At 41.3% G+C, this 22,894-nt stretch overlaps 1 protein-coding gene across 3 annotated transcripts in view; it reads left to right on the top strand.

Moving 5' to 3' along the window:
* The window catches only part of elmo1 (engulfment and cell motility 1 (ced-12 homolog, C. elegans)), an 88,911-nt gene that overhangs the window by 13,367 nt on the left and 52,650 nt on the right, over positions 1-22,894 (top strand). For 2 of the 3 annotated variants that reach the window (XM_072369819.1, XM_072369817.1), the window contains exons 1-2: positions 9,622-9,816; positions 18,847-19,010. In XM_072369819.1, the coding sequence (XP_072225920.1) occupies positions 18,933-19,010 (78 nt within the window). In that variant the 5' untranslated portion in view covers positions 9,622-9,816; positions 18,847-18,932. Of the gene's footprint in view, positions 1-9,621; positions 9,817-18,846; positions 19,011-22,894 lie in introns of those variants that run through there. The other variant, XM_072369818.1, reaches the window with a different exon arrangement.

The following is a 22,894-nucleotide window of genomic DNA, read 5'->3' as shown; positions in this document are numbered from 1 at the left end:
TACAAAAGTAAATAGACGAGAATATAATTCAGTTATGTCGAGTAGAAATGGACCGAGACGTGATTTTAGATGCTTTTCCCACAACATGCGCATAGAAAGATGATCTTGGTTGTCGACGCAGTACCTAAAGTACTGCATATTTCCCTTATTGTGCAGGCCTCAAATGAATAAAATAAGTTAATCAGAGATTCATGAGAAACTTTTCAGTGCAAAGTGGGTGGAATATTTACTGGCTTCCTGTGTATACGACAGTGTGGCTCTCCCTGATATGATAAGAGTCTGAAAACAATCCCGGTCGTGTATGTTTGCCTAAATGCTGAACCAGATGAAAGTCTGGCCCTGGTGGTTCAGCAATTATGTGCAGAGGAAATTCCCTGACCCGAGATGCCCAATACTTCACATCCTATTTAACTCCGTGGAGCACATGCCACCCCTGCCAGTGATGTGAGCAGAGGGATTTAAGCTCTTATAGTATAACAAAGCGGATCTATAAAAGCCTTCTGATCATCAGCTTAACAGTAACCTTTTAGTTTAAAAAGTGTAATGCTTTTCCCTGCGGGCTGTTTGTGTCTCCTGTATGGAATGGTTATAGTGGAATCCCTCAGATGTATCAGTTGGGTCAAATCTGTTATAAATCAGCTTTTGTGCTTTTCTTTCCTCAGCATCCACATAGCCCAAATTTGTAGTGTTTAATGCTTGAAAGTTTGAGCGTTTCTGTGCAAAATAAAGCAAGTCCAGAGTTTGATTCATACAGGCTGTTTTTTTTTACACTGCCTATTGAAAGGGGAATGTTTCTGGGTTGTTCACCTAATTTAATTTTTTTTTTTCGCTTTCCTGATAAAGACTTGCGTGTGAGCTCTCTTACCGCTGCCCTATGTGGGACTCGTCATGCTGGTAACCAGAACGTTTCGATCAACCAGAACTCAGAACTTTAACAGCCCGAGGCATTTTATTTCCTAGAGCAGCAGACCCAAGGCCTTTTTCCAGCCTTGGGTCTGCTGCATTTACACGGAGGTCTTAAGGTTCAAGGTGGATTTGGTTTTGCAGCAATGTGTTGCTCCACCCCATTTTAGATCGGCGGGCCTTTCTTATCACAGCCTCTGCAGCGTCTGTTGTCCACCAGTTATTAAAGCAGTTTTTTACCATTTAAAAAAAGCAGTTATTTAACATGTTATTGCTATGATTTCGCTGCTTTCTTGTCAAATTTGGACCACTGTCTCATTCTGGAGTTACCAGAACTTGTCTTCATTCCACAGTACAATCACATGGAACTGCTTGCTAACTCCTTCCACTTTAGATAAATCTATAAAAATAAATAAATAAAATAAATCTGGTAATGTCACACATCTTCTTTCAAGGTTTTAAGTGTTTTTATTTGTGTTTTTTGAGCTCAACTGCTGGCAGACAATCATAGATAATTGTTTTTTTTTCCCCCTCACATTTCACTTCTTTATTCTCAGAAAACTATTCATTCTTTCATTCTGGAGCTCCTAAAATTAACGCCTGGGTTTGAAGGTCATGTTAACAAACGGTAACAACAGTTTCAACTTAAGGGCTTGGGAGAAAGGCCCCTTTAAAATGTCGTCATGTTAGTAGAGGAGAAGCTTGTTGCTCTCCATGGTACCGTCACCTAAATTTGACACATAGTGCCACCATTTCTGGTTTTAATCATTTGTGCTCATTTCACATTTAGCTGTGAGATCAGGTTGGCTATGAAATATAAATCGAAACACTTACAGTAATCACCGTGCCTTTGCCATACTGTCCATGCTCTCAGACAATGCACAGTTCTCTTTTCTCTCTGAAATGAGTGAAACTAAGCCTTTAGCTCCAGCATTGTTCTTGCATAATCCCATCTGCTCGATGCTGAGACTTACGCTGAGGCCTGCTCGGCAGAGTGCACGGCTCTTTTTGCAGCTTCGTGGGATGCTGTGTGCACAAGAAACTTCCCATAGCACCTGCCTGCTTGTTTTCATTGAGCACACAGAGGCCCGAGCCGGCATCGTCTTCCTCGTGAACGGCGATAATCCAGTGAAGACGGGAAAGGTCTCTCAAGAGTAGTGTTCAGTTTGCAGGGATGAGATCACAATTGTCTGTTTTCAGAATGACAAGTTGCCCCACATAGGAGAGTTTCAATGGCAGACTTTGTCTTTTGCTTGTGTCCGGTGCCGTTATTTTGTTCCTGTTGTCTGGGTAATGATTTCATCATTTTGAGGAAGTGGAATTTCAGGCTTTTTTTTAAATTTATTGCTATATTTTGTAGAACTGAAGACATTTTCACTTGACCCTTCTCAATTGAATGGTCAGAGCACAGTAGAGTGGAGGATTTGTCTTAGAACTAAGCAGAACGCTGTTTGATTAAACAACTATAGATTATTTTTATGTTGTTGTGGCTTGAATTTGTATGGCCCAGATCAGCAGGCCTATGGAAGAGGAGAGTTATTGATTTGCCCTGCAGGAATATGGTTTGATTAGTCACATACTGTGGCGTGGAACCGGATTTAGTCATAACCTAATGCTTGCTCTGATGTCCTTTTTCTTTGTGAAGGCCCAATGTGCTATATCGGTATTTCAAAAGGTGGAAAAAAAAAAAAAAAGCACTTTATGTTTATGCAGTTGTTTGCTTTTTCTGAAATTCACCCACATGGACTGAGAGGGGGTGTAAGAGAGAAGCTTGAAATGAAACTCACTGTTCTGCGAGAGTAGTCAAGGTCACTTTATGATGGAGGCGTTTTCTGCTTGTGAATGAGGAACGCTGCGCTGGTCTTTCCTTATGCTACAACGCCTTCCGACTCTATGCACACACACACACACACACACACACACACACACACACACTGATATACATACTGACCTCAAGTTAGACAATGGGAGTACAGACCTGTTTCCATGACTTCCTTCTCTAACCAACCAAAAAGCGCCATTCATTCCCGCCTCGGTCACATGACTTGGCAGGCTCTTTGTGTGGTCCCTACCATCCCCTCCATACTCACCCACTCACACACACAGACAGGGGTCCAGGGAACTTTTTCAGGATGACTTGCTCCTTGAAGCGTGGCCCCAGAGGCTCCGATCATTGTCTGCCGCGATCACTCGGAGGGAAGCTCTTGTCAGACTATTTCCCACTTCTCCCCCCACTCTCTGCTGCTTTTGAAGCGCTGCACTTTGATGTTTTTCTGCATCACAAACTGTTATGTCTTTGAGAACAAGACACACTTGTTGTGTTGCCTTTGACTCTCACAGTTTCCAGCACCGTTTCGTGGTATTGAGAGAGAGACTTTGGCTCATCTTTTGATTAAAACGAAAAAAAGTGGAAAGTTTCTTTGTCGGCTTGACATCTTTTTGTATACAAGTCGTTATTATCAAAGTTAATGCTTTGATTTTTCTCTTTATAGCCCACCTGTTAGCTAATAATATGAAAACACAAGTCTCTGATGTTATTCTGTGTTTGTTTATTCTTTTTAACGTGCTCCAATATGAGAGATGATGATTGTGCTGGGGACATTTTCTTGACCGTGGGAGATAAAACAAACAATGTGTAACTGGCTTGATAGTGAAAGAAACGAGCTTTAGAGATGCAGGTACATTGCTGTTTACCCTGTCCTGCTGAGCTCCATGCAACTTTTATTTCAAGTTTAAATGTAAATTAAATGCACATAACTTAACAAAAGTCAAATGTCTTCTTTTTTCCCCCTGAGTTGTGTCACGAATAACCTCAAACTGTGAAGTTGTAAAGTAAATTTTAAGTTGTAAAATGCTCATTCAAACGTTTGACATTACATGACTTGATTCTTTTTGACATTTTCCGTAAGCGTCCTTTTCCGTGCCTGCATTTATTCGGGATCATTTCTTTTCTTTCTTTTACATTTGAGAAGTGGAGCTCTTGAGTTACCGCAAGAAACACTTGAATGTATTTCGTGGACGACAGTTTGATCCATTACTTCCATTAGTCTTTAATATCACGTAGTCAAATTTCTGCTCCTTCAAGTATTCGGCTCCTCTTTCTTGCTTTGTCCTAATAGATCAGTTATGTTGGTTGTACACCAAAGACCTCGCAGGCCTACAGCCAGACGAGCCACTGGGACTTGGGACGCACATTGCATAGCTGACATTTTTATCTCCCAAACCCAAATCCCTTGTTGAGGTAATTGAAGGCTTGGAAATGGCTGTTATCAGCCTCAGAATTTAATCACTAGTCCAAAAGAGCCTTCTGGTGGGGATCAGAACTTGTGAGTAATCCAGTGTGCTGTTTTTTTTTTTTTTTTCCCACGGCTGCAAAAACTTCCAAGTTTGAGGACATTGAATCAAACTGCATTTCCATAAGTCAGTCCTACTCTCTCCTTCAGTTTAGCAGAAATGCACTGTGCAGAGTGGGTGTCTGACCTAGATAGGCTGCTTCCAGAAGGGCAGAGCAGCCTGAGAGCACAAGGTCATACTGTCAGTGACTCACTAAGCCTATACTCTACGTTCTCCCACTATTTCACACTCACGCTCACTCTTTCGCTCCCTAAACTGACTAAAAGCACAAAAGGCTCCCAGGGTAAACACCTAATTGCGCACCTCATTTTGGCTTTAAAGCTCTCGCTGCCGACTGATATTGAGTTATGTAATGGGTGAGGATGGCATGTTATTTTTAAATCGAAAGAAGAAGAGAGAAAAAAAGATTGTGTATGACAATAGCGCATGGCCTATTGTTTTTCACTTACTGAGGTAAAAAAAAAACAACAACAATGTTTTATGGTCAACTTATGCAACACTCTTGAAAACGCATGCGGGAAGTGCAGAGGATTAAAATATACACACTCAGGGGTGTTTTAATGGCGTGGATAATGTTTCATAAGCACTCAGATATCCCAGAATATCATGCGCTGAGATCGATTAGAGAGCAATGATGAGCCTCATTCATGAACAATGTGTCACCATGTTTGTCTGCTCACAGCTATTTGTAACCAGGCCGGAAATTGGATGCTGCCAACACAAAATAAACTAAATTCAGTCACCAGTCATCATAAAAAATAAAAAAAAATAAAGACCTGACTGTCACTAGTGATGAGCACTGGCTGGATGTCAGATCAGACAGGACCCCTTGCTTGTATTCATCAGTTTTTACTTTCAGCTCTCGTTTATGTCTGGCCATGGTCTTATTGTCTTATTTTCATGCCTGTCATCTGCTTAAAGAATAGTTTGAGATTTTGGTTTAGCATATGGTTGAGCTGAAGGTTGGTAGAGTTAGTCACCACCTCAGGCTGAGCCAGGCCAGTTGTTTTTCCCTGTTTCCAGCTAGCGTCAGCTATTTACCTCTTGGACTTGACTGTCATTATTCATTATGTGACTAACCATACGTTGACATTCACGCGTCGCTCTCTAAAATCCGCACATAGCCTTTTTTTTTCGTTTTTTTTTCTCCACTGCCCTGTCATTTGCATAATTTAGATATTAGTTTACATTTAGCCCACTTGCATTAAAGAGAAACGGAAAAAGCAAAATGTCGAGATGACTGAACTGAGTGTTTGACTGCAGCTATGAGCAGACAGTGTGAGTAATTTACTCCCTTTTGAAATGCCAGACTAACAAAAACAAATGTACAACATGTCCAAATAAAATAGCAAGTAGGTACCAAACAGGGCGGTTGTTGCCTCTGCACAGTCGCACGCAAGCTTACTCGATTTCTCACGGAGCCTGCGCTGTGTTAATACAACTGTTAGATAAGAGAGGAGTCAGCAGCACATTAGCCTGTGTGACCACTCTCAGTCATTTTCATAGAATAATAACAGGATACTTGCACAGTCTGTGGGCAGAGAGACCCAAGTAAAACGGTGTGCTTGACATTTCATGCTGGAAGATACACCCAGGAGGGTTTGGTCCAATTAAGGAGCTGCTGCAGCTAGCAGGTTCTGTGCCTATTACCACCTGCTCTGTGTTTTCACTGCACCGTGGAGCCCTGTGTCCTCTTTAAAGGTGGGATTTGGGTGATATTGTGTTCGATTTGAACTGTTCGGTGTATTTTTCTGAACTAAAAATAAAGGAGTTATGTTGCTAATGCACATACTTTCTTGGAAACTCGTGAGGGTGTTTCCCATGAACTGCTTTGAACTGACATCCCTGTAACACAATCAGGCATTGTTGCGCCTTGAGATGCTTTGCAGACCCACCACAGGCATACATGAGCGGATGATGATGATGATGACGAAGATCATCATTTGGCATCAGATGTAATTCAGAGGAAGATCTTGGTCCGATAGGAGTGGTCTGCTTGTCGCATGTGGTCTTTGATAATTTCATCATATGCTGTCTCTCTGAGTCTGAGAAGGAAGTCTGAGCTAAATCAGATTTACAAACAAGCAGGAATGCTGTCTCTCCTGTCCTGTGGAGTCTCCGGATCCCGGAATTCTTTATTTTAACAGGGCGAATTGTGTTAGAGGGTCTAATAGCATATCTTTGCTTGTGAGCCAGGCGCCTGTAGTTCCCTCTGCAGTTCCTGTTGTGTTGTTGGAGCCCGTGTTGCTTTGGGAGGCAGGGTAGTATGTGGGCACACACCTACATGTGAGGCGTTTTGTAAGGTGATGTGCAGTTTGGAAACAAAAATGGGACACAGCTCTCTGTTCTCCTCAGTGATCGCATCTCACACAGACCTCTGCATTTTGAATATCGTGGATCATAACCACTGGAGTTTGATGATTACAAGCAAAGCTTGTTACCGCCTCTTAAACGGAATAAATTTGGATGTGATTTGAATAATAGATGATCCCCTGAGGTGTGGTGGAATTATCTTAGTCAGACAACCTCCGCTGCAAGCAGACTGTGGGAATGTGCCCATTCATTTCGTGTTTGAATAAGAGAAAATCTGTGGTTATAAAACACTCACCATTCGACTGACATCAATATCTGTCTGACAGTTTTCAAAAAGTCCTTCTGCCGAGGCTTTGTCATGAGTTTTTGAGGGATGTGTGTTACAAATTTTCACGTTTCTGAAATGCCATTACAGACAAAGAGTCGGGGCCACGGTCAGAGCCACAGCCGACTGATGAGTTTCTCCTGATAAGTACAAATTAAAGAAACACTCATGTTGTTGATCCACTGAGCTCGGAATACTTTCCACTTTTAAACTATACAAAGGGAAATTGCTGTCTTCTCAAAAATAAGACTGAATGAGGAAAAGATGCTCTCGACTAGATTTTTTTTTTTGTGCTCTGCCGCAGATGCGTTACATCGTCACAGAGAGCCTCAACTTTTTCTGTTTTGCAGCTGCACGAATGTAAAATTTTCATGGCTTGTAAATAAAACAGTCCACGCCGAGCCGCTGCTTCTCCCATATGCAAGATTTACTGTTTCAACAGTCTTGAGTGGTTTTGAGTATTTGTTAGAGTTGCATTGATGAAATAAAGATAACTTTTCTTTTTTTTTTTTTTTTTTTTCCCCCCTTTCAAACATTTCTTCAACACAACCAGCCTCGACTTCAGCAAACATCCCTCAAGAAAATCAGCTGTTTTCAACAAGATGTACAGAGACTCCGTCCTTCCATTAACAGTTCTGTTTATTCATGACATGTTAGAACTTAGAATAATTCAATTAACTCACAATATTGCTCTATTTAAAGGGTCGGTCGACCCCTTTTTGCCTCTAATAGCTATTGAAGGGACTGTTCATTTACATGATACACAGAGGTGTGGAACAGTCTGGATGTGTTGTCCATCTTTCCACTCTGGGTTCCAACACACACAGTTGTTCATTTGTTAGCGTCTTTTAAAATATTTTTATAGCACATTAAAGTGAGCTTCCACCCCTCACACCCTACTCTGTCTGAAGATTTCACCCTGGCTCCAGCCACTCTGTGGTCATCCTAAATTCTTCTGACTGAATTTTGAATGATCTGCTCATGAAATTTTGAAAACTATCAGTATGTCCCAAGCATTTAATTTAATTTTTTTCATCAAAAATATTACTAACTTTTGTTGAGGTGATTTTTCACAGTAATCATCCTTTTAAAAGTCACGGGGATTCATTCATCTTCCATGGCTCCTGATTAGGATTCTGCATGTAGACCAGAATTAGCAGTGAGGCGTTTGACTGTACTTCAGGAACTGGCAGGACATTGGCTTTGAGAAACTGGGGAATGTGAATTCCTCAGCAGCGTTCTACTCAAACTTATAGGTTTAGAATTTTGAGTAGAGCAGCCAGGGAAGGAATCGGGGGCTGGGGTGGAGGAGGATTGTAGGAATTTTCAAGGCTGTTGACAGATGTGGTTCAGCATCTTGCAGTGTTTGCTTGGCACTCAGAGGCAGGGTATTCGAGAGGGAGTTTTGATAATTGGTTCGATTATTAAAGCTATGACATGGAGCTCTGCAGAGCCTCTAGCTCACTCTTTTTTTTTTATGTTTCCCTGGCAGAAAATGGTATAGACAGTATTCTCAGCTGTGTACAAGTGTTACAAATGGCATCCAAGCTTTTTCACTTCCTCAGATTATGACATTAAAGTTGTTTTTTTTGTTGTTTGGAAATCGCCAACCACAGGGCAGCTCAGTTCACCTCCTGCACTGTCATATTTAAGCCCTTGGTATGGATATGATATACTTCTGCTGGCTTGTTTGTTTTCACTGGTGTTACTGTGTTGAAATATTTTCCTTCTTGGATACTTGCCTTCTTAGGCTCTCTGGGAGTTTGGGTTAGAATAAAAGTCTTGAATGTTTGCATTCGTGTGGCTCGTACGAACTCAAGTTGACCTCAACCTGGGTGGAGTAAACATCTGTTTTTGTGTCACTTTCACAGATGGCTCAAAGCGTGCTCAGTTTGAAATGAATATGTCAACTGCTCGAACAGTAACAGTTTAATGATCTCGTGAATGTTGGTCTTGTGTGACAAAAGCAAACCGTCTGAGTCACTGTTGGCGCCTGTTCTGATTCTGTGGTAATTGGGCAGAGCTTGAAGTGGAAATGAGAGCGTGAGCTGTATTTGTTGATTATCTCTGGTCATCACTGAGCAACAGTATTGAATGCAGCAATGAAATCAGTGCTTTGATTTCAAGTTTTTTTTGTTGTTTTTTGTTGTTTTTTTATTATATTTGCACAGTCTGAGAAGCTGCCTGTATTCTGTGGCCTCATTAGTTTTTAACATCCAATGCAATTGTTCTACAATGTCAGCTACTTTTATGATGCCAGTAACTCTTTAAGCGATGCGTTTAATACAATTTTACAGCCCTTTTTAAGTAGTTAATTGGATATGACTGTATTTTTATGGACCACTTTAATAGACTTCAACAATGAACATACAACCCCTCTATGCTCAGGTGTACTGAATATACATGATACACAAACTACATTCTACTATATCTCCAAAATCCTATCCTTAACTTTTTCCATTAGGTTAGACTCTGCACAGTGAGTCAGAGGGTGACGCTGATGAGATATTCAAGAGATATAATTACTCATAAATAGTCAAATCAACAAAGTTTTTAACCGATAATACTTTGTTTTTCCTCACACGTGTGCATATACTTCAGTCTCGTCAGTTCCGTCACCTTATCTTTAAATTTTGCCGCCTTTTCACTGACAAAACCTGTTTCCTCTTTGCTCGACAAACGCCTACTTCCTCCTTCTGTCTCTCTCAGCACTCTTTTGGTTACTCTTTTGCCTTAAGCGAAGCGCTGCACACACTGGTGTGAAGTTCTTGTCTATGGCTTATGATGCTGAAAGCTCTTTGTCGGGCTAAATTTGCGTAGAGAAAAGCTGCTTTCGTCATTCTGGTATAGCAGTTGCATGCTCAAGAAACAGGTTGATTTGGAAGAAAACTATCAGTCCTGTTGGTTGTCAAGTTTTCTGGGTGAGTCCTCCCGTCTTCATAGTGAATTCACTCTTTCTTCATGCTACACAGGATGCAGTAGGCCTCAGGGCGCGGCCCTGTGCTCCCCTGCCTCCTTTCCTCTCTCCTTTGTCACCAGTGGGCACTAACATTGTGGTTAGATGTTTGCAGTCTGGAGTGCTGGGTCTTTGTATGTACTTGAAATGGTTTTTGCCTGATCCAAGATAGGGCTTTTGTGGGTTTTCTACATCTTAACCAGAGAGAAATTGTGATGTCAAAGAGCGGATGAGTTTTAAGACAGTTGTGCATTGAGGCCTCATGGTTTGGAGGATGGAAATGTGGTGCAAGTACCTTATAATTTTGGGATGGCAATAGAAAGCCCATACTTATTGGAAAGTTATTGCTTGGCAACGTGAAGATTCCCACAAATGCACATTATGGATTAAATGTATGCCTGTGGGTTTAATTTTGCCTCATATTTCATATTTCTTCTGGCCAGTTTCTTTTCTTTTTTTCCTGTGTCTTCATCTCTAAACATTCCAGTGTTTTGATTATCTGGGTTTGCATGCTGAACATCATCCAAGTACCTCTGAACATTTGTTACCTAAAATTGCTTGCTGGCTCTTGCCTTGGCCCACTATGTAGGCTTGACTCGCTTCATGTGCTCTCGTTTCTTATTTTTCGTGTAAATGCATACGAGTAGCATGCACACAGTGTGTAAGGCGGGGTAGGGGCTGGGTGTAAGTCGACTTGTTGTCACCTCAGCGTGCGGACACTTGTGCAAGAGGTTGGCTCACTGCTGGTGAGAGCTGTTACGAGCTGCTTGTAAGGACCTTTGACAGGATATCCTGGCTGTGGTAGTGATATGAGAACTACAGCTGGTTTATGTCACACAGAGGCCTGCTGAGAGGCGCATGGGCCCGGCAACAATCGCCAAAACGCTGTCATGTTTGTCAGTCCGACCTCCGAACTACACAAACTTGAGTTCATGAAAATCAGCTGGTTGTTCGTGAGGTAATGATTTGGCCCGACTCTTGACTTCGTATGGTCAGACATGTTTTGTGTCCTGTACACTTCCTCTTTTGGTTGAATCTTGAAGCCATTCGTGACTCCAGCCTTTCCCCTTTTCCTTTTGCCTTCACCCTTTATTTAGAGCTGATTTGTCAGCTCTCAGTCTCAAAGCCAGACGCTCTTCCTGTGGCCTCAGCATATGTCTGTGGGGAAGGACTACACATAATTCTTACTTTTGGTGGACTTTTTTTTTTTTTCTTTTGTCAGTTTTGATATGAGAACAAGACTGTATATCTGATTTAATATTCTACATAAGTGCTTCCCAGCTGCATTACACTTTTATTCTTATTTGTATTCATTTGTTTGCCCTCTTGAGAGCGGCATGACATAAGCCATTGGAGACTGAAAAACACAGAGCAGCTACTCTTACACTCATCTATTAGTTAAATATATTGAGTTTAACTTCATGGGTGAGTCTGTGCTTATGTTCATTTAGCGAGACTGGGAGGTATCTCACACAAAGATGTGGAAAACTAAAGCTTAAAGAATGTGTTTGTTTCTGTAGGCACACATGAAAGGTGTAACATAATCACTCTGTGTCTAGTATCTGCGTGTGTGTTTCAAGGTGTCGGCTCAGAGCGACTCGGGCCTCCAGTTTAGTGTGCAATGTCGGTGGTCTTTTGTCTTAACTCTCAGATAGATGATGGTACACACACACACACACACACATGTTGGCCCCTGCAGGCCCTTTGTAGAGGCGTCAGATGAAGAGCTAGAATGGGCTCTTTTGAAATCTATCCAGCTAACACAGACACACCCGGCACAGATAGAGATATCCAAATGAACAATTGCTGCTCTCACTCTAAAGCATTAACCATAAAGAAGGGCCACCTCACAAGAAGCCCTGAATCCGTCTGACAATTCCAGAAAGTTCTCCACCCACTTTCAAACTCACAGAATCATATAGTTGGATATGGGAAACCAAACCTGTAAGCAATAAAAGGTCATTTGAGGTGCTTTCATACATAAAAACCATGAAATGAGCAGCAGTTTGAGGTCACCTTGAAAATCAAAATCTTTGTTTACAGGCTATAAAAATGGAACCCTTAAACCACATCTGGCTGTTTCCAGTCTGTTGCGCCTAAATGGTGGACGCGCTATAAAGTTTCACAGTTTCATGTGCGTTTCAAATGTCATTTCTGCTTCCAAGAAAAATATGTTTTCTTTATCTTTTTATTTTTTCAAATAATAGAGCAATAGAAAAAAAGAAAGCAACAAAAACAGTGCAAAACTGTAAATTATATCAACATCACAACGTTTGTTGAAGTGTGACAAGATGTTTTACAGTTTGACTGCGACGCTAAATGAATAAGCCAAAAGATATGATGATTCAGAGGTATTTGGTGTCATTTAAAAGAAAAAAAATCTACAGCCAGCATCAAAGGTTGTAAATATTCCTATTCGCATTCATTAACTCTTAGATTAAAGCTATTAACGGTATGATTACATCAAAATATGCTGTAATTAGTGATAATGGAGCTAATATGGCAACCATCACATTTCATTACATGTGAAATCTGTGTTCTTCAAACTTACAAAGCATGGAACAGTGTGTTAGAAAAAAAGGAAAAGTGTTTTGGAAACTTTTTTTAGATTAAAGACGTCGCAGTGAATACATTTTGGTAGGCGAGGAGGACTGTGGCTGTATAGCTTTAGAAAAACAAATCAAAAGCAAAGGAGTGAATATAGAATCTGAGCGTTCATTTAGACTTATTTGGGTCCAAAATGAGGATTTTTGCATTTGTAAAGATGCTCAGCCTGAGTCACATTAAGTGTCAGACGGTGTAAATCACTAACAATGTCAGCACTTACATAGTTTGGAGTGAAAAAAAAAGAAAAAAGAAGAAGAATGATGCTTCAATTAATGTTTTTATCAAGGCTTTCTGAGTGCCAGTTTGTCCCGATGTGATTGTCTGTAAAACTGCTGCCTCATGTCCCCCCACACCATTAAGGCTCCTACTAAAAGGTTGCTGGTGGAGTTGGCAAGTCTCACACTTCTTTTTTTTTTCTTCTCTCCAGCTCCCTCAGCAAGTCTGGGAAAAGCTGCAGTAATGTTTGCTGTATCACACGGAGGATAGTGGGGGACTTGCTGTCTGTCTCCTTGATAACTTCTCGACTTTTTTTTTTTCTCCAGATGCCTTTACTGAAGTCTCAAGTTTGGCTCTATGTGCAAACTGTCTGCATTTTTTTTGACACACTTTCTTTCCTCTTGTCCATTTTCTCCTATGTTTACAGCTACATTTTGCTGTTCGCCCGTGTCGTTTTGCACTCCCTGCTGCATTTTCTACTTGCTCTTTTTCTTCATAATGGGCCCCTGTACCCTTTACTTGAATTTACTTTAAATGTCACGTCTGTGTCCAACTCCCTTTAATCTCTGTTACTTCTTTCTCCCTTCCCCTCTCTCTTGCCTCTCATGTTGCCTTGAATTTCTCGCCTTCACCCCCCTTTCCTCTTTTTCTTTCCCTCCCCCCTCCCATTACGGATGAAGTGACCCTCACATTACACATCATGAATTATTGAGGTGAAACCTTGCCCAGCCCAACAAATCACAGGACTTCTCTTTGCATCCTCTCCCCTTACCATCTCTCTACTGTTATTGATGGTTTCTTTCCTTAATTTCAACCTCTGGCAATCGATCAAATCACTGAGGGCAACACAGGATTTCGATTTTTTTTTTTTTTGCCCTCGTAATCTTGAAGAATTATGGCAGCTCGTCTCTCTAGTTACAGCAGGTGGGCGAGTATTTAGGAGCAGACTGATTGCACACATACACATTCATAGTTTACGGTACCTCTCTGGATCAGAGCCCACTTAGACCGGTGGTTTGATGGTTTTGGCGTATGTTATTGCCTGCAGTTAAAACAGTGGAATTATTATGTCTCACATGACTTGGGGGGTAAGGGAGATCTTTTCTATTCGTGTTTTCGCTAATGCCTGACTTATATTCTTTTTGGTCGAGTTCTGCATGACGAACCAGCTTTGCAAGAAAGAAGGGAGGTTGATGGAAACATAAGACATAAAATGTGGCCATACAACATTAATGAAGCGCAAGGAAGTGAGGCCAGACCCTGAAAAACTGACAAGGGGCCGTTCATGTTTCAACGAAAAACAAAAAAGAAGATTTTCCTTTGTGGCTCTGCTTAATCTTTACGCAGAGATGGGAATAAATGAACTTGCACTCACTCAACTAAACCAGATTGCAGCAAATCATCAGCTCCGTCATGATGAGCCCTGACAGCAGAGAGCTCAATAACAAGGTTCCATTTACAGTAAAGTGGCTGTGATGAGATGCCGGAGTGACAGAATGGGAATTGACACACACACACACCTTCAGGCTTCCCATAGACATGAATATATATATATATTAGAGACGAACCTGTGCACATACACAAATTCAAATCTTGCTGATAAGAAGCTGTTGCTAGGAGTGGCGCGTGTCAGCTCCTGGAAAACATGTTGACCAGATGAGTGCAGGACCACTTGTAGCCCTGCTCATGGTGCGCTGGTGTGTTGGGCCGTTGTGTCTCTCAATTACACGGAAGCCTGTTTTCAAGAGATGTTCTCCGTCTGTCGACTCAAGAGATGTGTGTGTGTGTGTGCACGTCTGTGTATTTCTAATCAATACGCTCCAAGGCTGTTTATCTTTGAGTCATGAGAAGTTCTCGGTAGATGACAAGATGCTGGGAATGCAGACATAGAGATATATAAACACACACACACACCCTCACAATCTTTTTTCTTATTTTAAATCCTCTGTCTGGAGAGGAGAGGATTTATTAATTCACTTCATAAACAAACATCCAATTTAAGGAATTATTTGGTCATTACTAAACTGAGTTGAAATACTTTAGGTAAATATGTTACCCAGGAGCCTATACCAAACGTTTGGAATTGTCCCAAAGCTGACAAAGAATGTCACGCCATCCGAGCGGCAACTATCAGTGGCACAGAGTAAGTGCCTGTTTCTGACACTAATAATACAAGTTTATGAGAGAATTATAGATAGAATTCCTACAGAGAATGATGCATCGGATAAGGGCTCGTACATACCAAACTGATATGAAGAACAAGCGCTGACAAGACATTTTAGATGTTTAGAATGATTACGGACCGCACACACCAAAAATAAAACAAAGATGGACTCTCGATTGTTGGCTTTATGTACAAAACCTTTAGCATGTAACGGCCTTACTCGAACAAAAACCTCACTCTTAAGTCTTAAAGTGGGTGGGTTTTGCAGCAAGACAGCAGCACAGTGTCAGCCAGTCTTAAGTTGTGGTTTACATGCAGATAGAAGCTGATCTACTGGATATGCATGCAGCGCTGTCCTCCAAGTGGAGGCTATAATAAGAACAACAATGGGTTTTTGGTGTGCTGCCCTTTTTGGAGCGTTGGAGTATGGAATGCAGCTTACTGTTATCTACATTTAGCATTTCTCAATTATGAAAGTGAAATATGTGTGAGAAAAGATCAATATACTCTGCTGTGTGGCAGGATAATGCCCAAAACAAACATATTCACTTGGGGCTAATTGCCCCAATATTTACGTAGCCTGGCAATCTCACTCTTTGGATCATTTCCAAACAGTTTTATTTCTAGAAGTCATTTAGACCACAATAAATAGGGAAATACGGCCCAGAGGCCCATATTCTAATAACCCTTTTTTTTTTTTTGTCTGAGAAGCAGTGCTTACTTTTACTTATGGCTAAAAGCTAAATAGATAAACCATTGCTCATGCCCTCCATTTTCATTGGGCTGTGCAAACATTTACTGCTGAGTACCAACGCCTACTGAGGCTACTGTCTTTAGCTATTATACTATTTTTAATATAGCAGCTTGAATACCTCTTTTCTGAATTTTTTTTTTTTTTTTGACATTCTATCCAGTAAATCGGAGGACCATCTACTAAGTTAAGTTGGCTTCAACCCTCCCACACCATAAATTCCATTTAAAAATTCATCCATTTCATTGTGGACCAAAGTGGTAAACCACACAATAGACACTGAAACACCCAGAGCCATGTTGCTACAAGCAAGGCTTGAAATGTTGGCTGTGCTGTATCAAGACAGTGTGCAAAGCTTTCATAACCGTCTCTTTGCCTTCAGTTTGTATGGAGAAGGATGATGGTCTGTGCATAGATGACTAACGTGTTTCTGTTTGTGGAAGACAAGTGAATCACACATTCTGTGCGTATGTATGATAGGCCTCGTCCCTGTGACACTTATTTCTTCTTTATTTGGAATAAGGAATCAGTTGCTGCCATATTTTGTGGCTTGTTTCAGCGGGAAGTGCTCAAAGTGTGATCATGTTAATCTAGATGTTTGGATGTATCGGTCTCTTTTAAGGGAACATTCGCCAACCTTGCTGTTGACCCGAAGTGATGCGTTAACTGAGCTGATAGAGGGGGAAATGCAGCTCTGCTTGCACTGAGCATGACTCCAGGTGCCGTCTCAGGAAGTATTTAACATGCGTTATGAAACCAATTTTCTCTTCAATGGGCACACTCATTCATGTTTCCGTAGTGGAATTCAAAGCAGAAGGGTTGAGTGAGTCATTTTTGTGGGGTTGTGACAAACGTGACTCGAGTTTGTCACTCAGTTTGGAAAGAAAATAGATCCACATCTACAGCCATCGATGCAGCAGCTGCCATGGCAACGGCCCCTTGAATAAAGGCTATGTGGATTATTATGGGGTGACTCACCCACAATGCCAGGACAGTTGCATTACATATACTATCTTTAAGTTAATGCACACTCATGCAGCACTGTAAGTATTCAAGAGTAGTGCGCAAACTGGGGATGACAGTTTTGGTCGGTGTTGTGGATGTGTTGGTCTTTTGTGATGTGTGCACACATTTTTCCGCTCGTTGTACATGTACTCATGCACAAATGATGTTTACATCAACATTTACAATATTCTGCTCCATAGTTTCCTCCCAGGAATTGGTTTGAGACCGTTCTTTATTCATTATGGATCAAAATGAAATATGTAGACCGACTTCTCCACCAGGAACTAGGATGGTCCAAGCTTTCAAGCGGGCCAAGGAGGTAAATTATTGATGCCTTCCCCAGTTGGTTTGGATTATGTATCTTTGCAACATTTTCCACTCAATAAAAGTGTGCACTGGTGGGTTTCATCAGACCCCCCTGCAAGCACAAAGAAGTGGTTTTACTCAGCTCCCACACTATGTTTCAGAGTGGCTGTGATTTGGCTGTTTGTCCACCATGGGACCTCAAACTGGCTCATCATAGAAATCCACAGGGTTTTTCCCGTAAGTCTGACAGCCTGCTTCTCTGTTAGTAGCATCTTTTTTATGCCCTCCGAGTAGTCCTGTGAAACAGACACCAGTTGGAGGCAACCCAAATTATGGGTTTAATGTCAGAGTGTGACTGCTTGAAACAGGAGTTAGATTTGGGGTGTTTACCTACTTCTTTGCAGTACTTGACAGTTGTTGTAGCTCATGGTTTGAAAGGAGTCACTGTGCACTGTGGGGGGAGAAAAAAAATCCTTTTGTTGCTCCTAAATTTCTGTCTTGGTGATCACTTAACATGTGAATATACCCAAAATGACAGCAAAGCTTCTGTTTTTGGCTGATGTGAATGGAGATTGTGTCAGACGATGCTTCAGGTATAAAACCAGGATTTTAGCCCAAGCGGAACAACAGCCTGGAAATACTTTCACACTGACTACAGGTTAGCGCGTAGTCTTATTATGCTGCTTTTATGTGACATTTACACACTCATTTAACCGTGTAAAAAAAGAAACTGAGGAATATGTGATTGAGATTAGCTTTAATGGGAATTCATGTGTTTTAAGATGGAGTTTGTGAGCATGGAGAGAATGAGTGAAGCAAAGAGGCACGCCAGTGTGATGTGGTGATGTCATAGAAATGCTAATAAGTTTGTCATGTCATCTAGCAACATTTTAGCAACTTTTCTTGGAGGCTCTAGCTATATTCCATTGGAAATGCAGCTGAAAGATAACATCATCTCAGCTGAATTATGGCACAATCTCCATATGAAGAGGGTTTTGATAATGGACTCTCCATAGATACCTTTCGAATATTCTTTAGGCATAATTCTTTAACTGTAATTTATGATTAGAAATCAAAGTTAATTTAAGTCACTTGAGTGATTTACTCAGGTTTACTCAGTCAGAAAACATTCCACAAACATTTCTAAGCATCTGCTTCATGCTTTCCATGACGATTAAACAGACATTTGTGTGTAAAGCCGGAGCGCGTCCCTTTAAACTGGAGGAACAGGGACTTAACTCTTGGCTAAAGTACAGCCAAAGCTTTCGCTCTCACTCCACCAGAACTCTTTTATCACTGTACACATGAAAGACTTTCAAACTGAACTGCTTCTGCGCTTCAGTCATAGAAGCTTCTGAGGGATTTTTCTCTGCCGTTTAGAAATGTCTGCACCAAGGCCAGGCTCTTGTAAAACGCAGGGAAATCTATGAAAGATTGTTGCGGCTTTAAAATTCAAAAATGGAATCGGGCTACGCCCTGGATTTTTTTCTTTTTTTTTTTTTCTTTCGAACACCCTCGAAGACAAATAGAAAATGAGTGTCTGCTTGGGTTTATGCAAGTAAAAATTGGAGACATTTTCGCTGTTAGTGCTTGGTTTGTTTGAAGAGCGCAGTTTTTAGTTCATAGTTTTTTGATAATGAAAGGTTTGACTCGATTGTGTTTGAAATCATTTCTCTGTTTTTATTCCAAAGAAAGCATTGGTTTTAGCTCTTTATTAGCTTCTGCAAGAAGTGGGTTCATCAGTTATGTATGAGCAGTTCCTCCACCCTCATGCTGTGCCGTACCTATGTCTGTCTATACTCATGTATTTTTCAGCACTGCGCTCCTCAACCTTCCCTCAACAGTCATATACAATATCTTCAAACCCCATCTAAAAGAACTCGGTCTAGTTCTTGACTAATGTGCCCATTTCTGTCTCTTTTTTCTTTTTTTTTTTTTCACTTCAGCTCTACAGGTTTGGATGAGCCATCTTCAGTAGTGCAGACAGAGGTGTGAGGAAGCAGGACTCACACCAAACACACCCCCGGCAGCCATGCCGCCGCCAGCGGACATCGTCAAGGTGGCCATTGAGTGGCCGGGGGCATTCCCCAAGCTTATGGAAATAGACCAGGTGGGTGCCTGAGCACAAACTAGAAATATTATGAGCACACTTTTCTGTCCTTTAAATCCACTAAGACATACTGTCGATCTAACAGATAAAAAGTGAATGTTTGGTTTCGAGCTGACAATCATTTGCAGATTTTGACACCAAATACACACAGCCTGTTTTGCCTGAACACAGTATTACGCCGTCATCCGTTGTCTTGTAAATACTGAAGTCTCTTGAAGGCGCTGGGCGGATGTGATTAGGGTCTGATGCAGCTTTTGCATTAATTAATCTCATTAGCTTTAGAAAGGAAGTGCCTTTAATTATACACGTCTAACAAGTAACACAGCCAAACAAACACAGGTGTTCTGTGAAGTTACACGATGGATTCCGTACAAAGTTTAACGCCTTTTCAAAAGCGGATGATGACAGCAGGCAACAGATCGTTGTCTGGAAGAGCTCATTGAGATCATGTGTCAGCACCAAGTTAAAGGACTGTGTTGATATAGTGCCCTTTCTCTTGTTGTTGACCACTCGGTCTGATTTGCTTTACAAGCCTCATTTACTCATTTGCACACATTTTCAATCATGCACCACTTGTAAACTGATGAGCGCGTCATGAGGTTTGTCTGCTCTGAGGTTTGGAAACATAACTGCTCTTTCTGTCGCACAAATCTTATGAAAACGCAGAGTTTCTGCTTTTTTTTAAAAATTAGCTAGTTAAAAAATAAGTAGGATACACAGGCGTATTTTATCAACGTGTAAAGGATCAGATTTTTACTTCAGTGAGATTCACTGAGCAATTTAAACCTCTACTAAGTCCACTGATTTTCATAGTGCGGTGAAGGAGTGATGGCTTTTGAGAGTTCATTACACACAGCTCATATCCATGCTGTTTGCCAGCAGATGGTTGATGTCTAACAAACACTGAATAACGTGCAAATAAAATAATTAGCCCAAACAATGACTACCATGTGTCGGGGGTGCATGTTTGCTGCTTAAATGCACATACAGTGTGTAAAATGGCCTTTTCGCTGTGTATGTGAGTCACAGATGGGCTAATGACTGAGCAAGCTCTGAAGCAACTGGAGCCACGATTGCCCTTCTCAATGGATAACCCACTGAATGGAGCACTGAACGGTGGAATATGTGTTCCTCCGATTGTGCCATGACTCGCTTTAGGCACTTAAGTGCAGATTTGGAGATGTGGCTTTTGTATTTAATGACCCCCACAGCACTCTTCATTTCTAAAATTCAAATTGCTTTCAGTTTGCTCTTTCTTGTGACTTTACTTCTTTAAGCCCCTCTCCTCTTCTTTCCCATCCTCCGCTTTTCTTCAGCTCTGCTATCTGTCATCTTTCTCTTGTTCCTTCTGTTTTCTCCTCCTCCTCGTCCTTCTTTGCTTTTGCTCTCATTCACCCCCCCCCCCCCCCCCCCACTCCTCCTCCCTTTGTTGTGCTGTGACTATGAAACTTGCGCTGTGCCTCTTCTTCTCTTGTCCTCCAGCACCAACCCCCTCCTCTTCCTCCTCCCTCTGCATCTCCTCTGTACAATAGGCCCTGCAGTGGCATATGGCTGTCTGAGTCATGCGATGGGGAGTGGGCTTCTGCTGCTCGCGCTGTCTTGAGACCCAGAGAAAGAGTGTGTGTGGGTGTGCATGACTTGTTAGTGAGTGTTTTTTATTGTTTACGTAGGCACAACACTTCTCGTGAATATTATGTGTAGGCTTGTTTGTGTGGCAACATGCTACTGCCCATGTGTGTGCGCTCATGTGTAACAGCTGTGCATGTCCGTGCTTGTATCCTGGGGTATGAGGATTTGTGTGTGTGTGTGTGTGTGTATGTGTGTGTGTGTGTGCTTTTGATTTCTGCTTGTGTTTGCATATGCTCCTCTGTGGTGTTTGTTTGAGGTATGTCTGCTTCAGTGTGTGTGGCTGCATCAATTCAAGTATCTTCAGTGCGTCATTGGCTCAAAAGTCCAGCATTTGAGTTTGAATGCTAGAGATTCAATACAAGTGCAGGCAATTGTATGAGGTGTTTTATTGCTGTTGTTAGGCCATAAATTCAACAGAGAAATTGGGGGGGGGGGGGATTACTTGGAGAGTCTTCTAGTGGAACGAGAGAACTGTTTGCAGATGGGAAAGGAGGAATTTTATTCAAGAAGGGGATTAGAAAATAGAACAAAATGTGAGCTGCTCCTGTCAGTAGCAATTTGACAATACAAACATGTTCCGACTAAGTGAAGATTTGTATTTGTTACTGGACAGAAATATGTTGATTGGGTCAACATCTGTCCATTCAAATGGCTTGTACGGCTTTCATGATTCCTGGCAATTTTATTCTCTAAAAACAATCAAACAACACAAATCTTTTGGTCTTACAGAGGTACGTGTTTAGCATTTAAGGTGGGCCAGCAGCATCTCTATGTAATGGTTTTATATATACAGACACTTCTGCTTGTTATCCTTCCAGTTGTAAATTATTATGTCAGTTATCAGGAGCTGAAGAGCTAGTGGATAGTGCACTGTGGCTTGAAATTTCATTCACTAGACTATGCGCTATTATGTTGTACATTGAAGTCTTGCACACGGTGCATACTCCTGTATTAGTTGTGAGAAATGCACAGCAATTTGCCCTGGACTACAGTAGGCATGAAGAGGTAATGACTGGTGTGGAGAGAAGGTAATGGTAAGGGGGAGAAAGATGTGGCGGGCACTCAGGCAGGGAAGTACAAAGGGAGAGGAGTAGATGCAGAAGGAATGAAGGGTATTTAACTTCCGAAGAATTAAAAGAAACAGAAAATCGTCTTGTTTTCAGTTCTTTGAGACAGGAAGAACACAGAACCTGTTCTACATTTAGAGATGTGAGTTTAGCTGAGATTATCTCTTATTTTTTCAGTTCTAACTTGTAAAAAAAAACATTTTGATATAGAAACGTATCAAAATGGCTTCTGAATTCCGAAGTGGGAAAAATTCCATTTGCCATAAAGCAGAGAAGGACTTAAGAGCTTTTGTGTATTTTGACATTTCCAAAGCTTTGCTGATGTCTGAGCTTATAAAAGGTTTGCTCATGAAGAACACAGCTGAATTTAGAAAAGCAAGAAACGTAAAGCTATTTTAGTCATTTTAGTATTTAATTCAGTTTCAGTGTGTTTACATTGTGGTCTGGCACCTCACTGTAAGCCAAGCAGATATATGGCTGAAGCTGTCATTGCTCACGCACACAGGATCCCTCCGTTTGTGTCATCTTAATTCTCCTCCACAATGAATAATTTCTGTCTAGAATTACTCTCACTGAGTTTGCCTCTTTCCCACCTTTTATCCTCTGTTCTCACATCGGTCCACAGAACACCACACAGACATTTAAACACGGTTAAGCGCTTCATTTTCATTTGGTCTTTAATTTCTCTTTGCTCCCACGTTAAATAATGAACTTTGCTATAATGTTACTTCCACAAATCGGGAAACGTCCGAAGAAGGGTTAATATTCCTGTGCATAATACGTTGTCATTATTGTGTTGGATTTGATGCTGTGGCCTGAAACACACACACTGGTTACATCAGGAGTCTTTTTGACTAGCAGCTAATTCAGCCCAGTGTCAGTGCATGTGGACTGTTACAAACTGGCATTAAATACAAAATCTAATTATTTGATTCCTCCACATAGTCTGAGAAAATGCAGAACTTTAGCAAATGTACTTTCCACCGCTTTAGAAGCAAAACATCTTTGCCCCTGGCCTGCAAGCAGTTTCACTTACAGTAATGATGGGTGAAATGTTGCAACAGTCATGGTCAGCGTTCCCACATCAGCAGAAGGATAAACACAAGCTCCTGAAGAACAGCATCCCATTATGTGAGACCTGCCAATATAAAATAATTGCAGCCCACTCAGAATGTTTTTGGAGCTCGA

Source organism: Leuresthes tenuis, unplaced genomic scaffold (assembly GCF_036924035.1).
Source record: "Leuresthes tenuis unplaced genomic scaffold, fLeuTen1.0.hap1 SCAF_18, whole genome shotgun sequence".
Taxonomy (NCBI): Eukaryota; Metazoa; Chordata; class Actinopteri; order Atheriniformes; family Atherinopsidae; genus Leuresthes; species Leuresthes tenuis.
The sequence above is the reverse complement of the archived record's forward strand: the minus strand, read 5'-3'. Positions and strand labels throughout refer to the sequence as shown.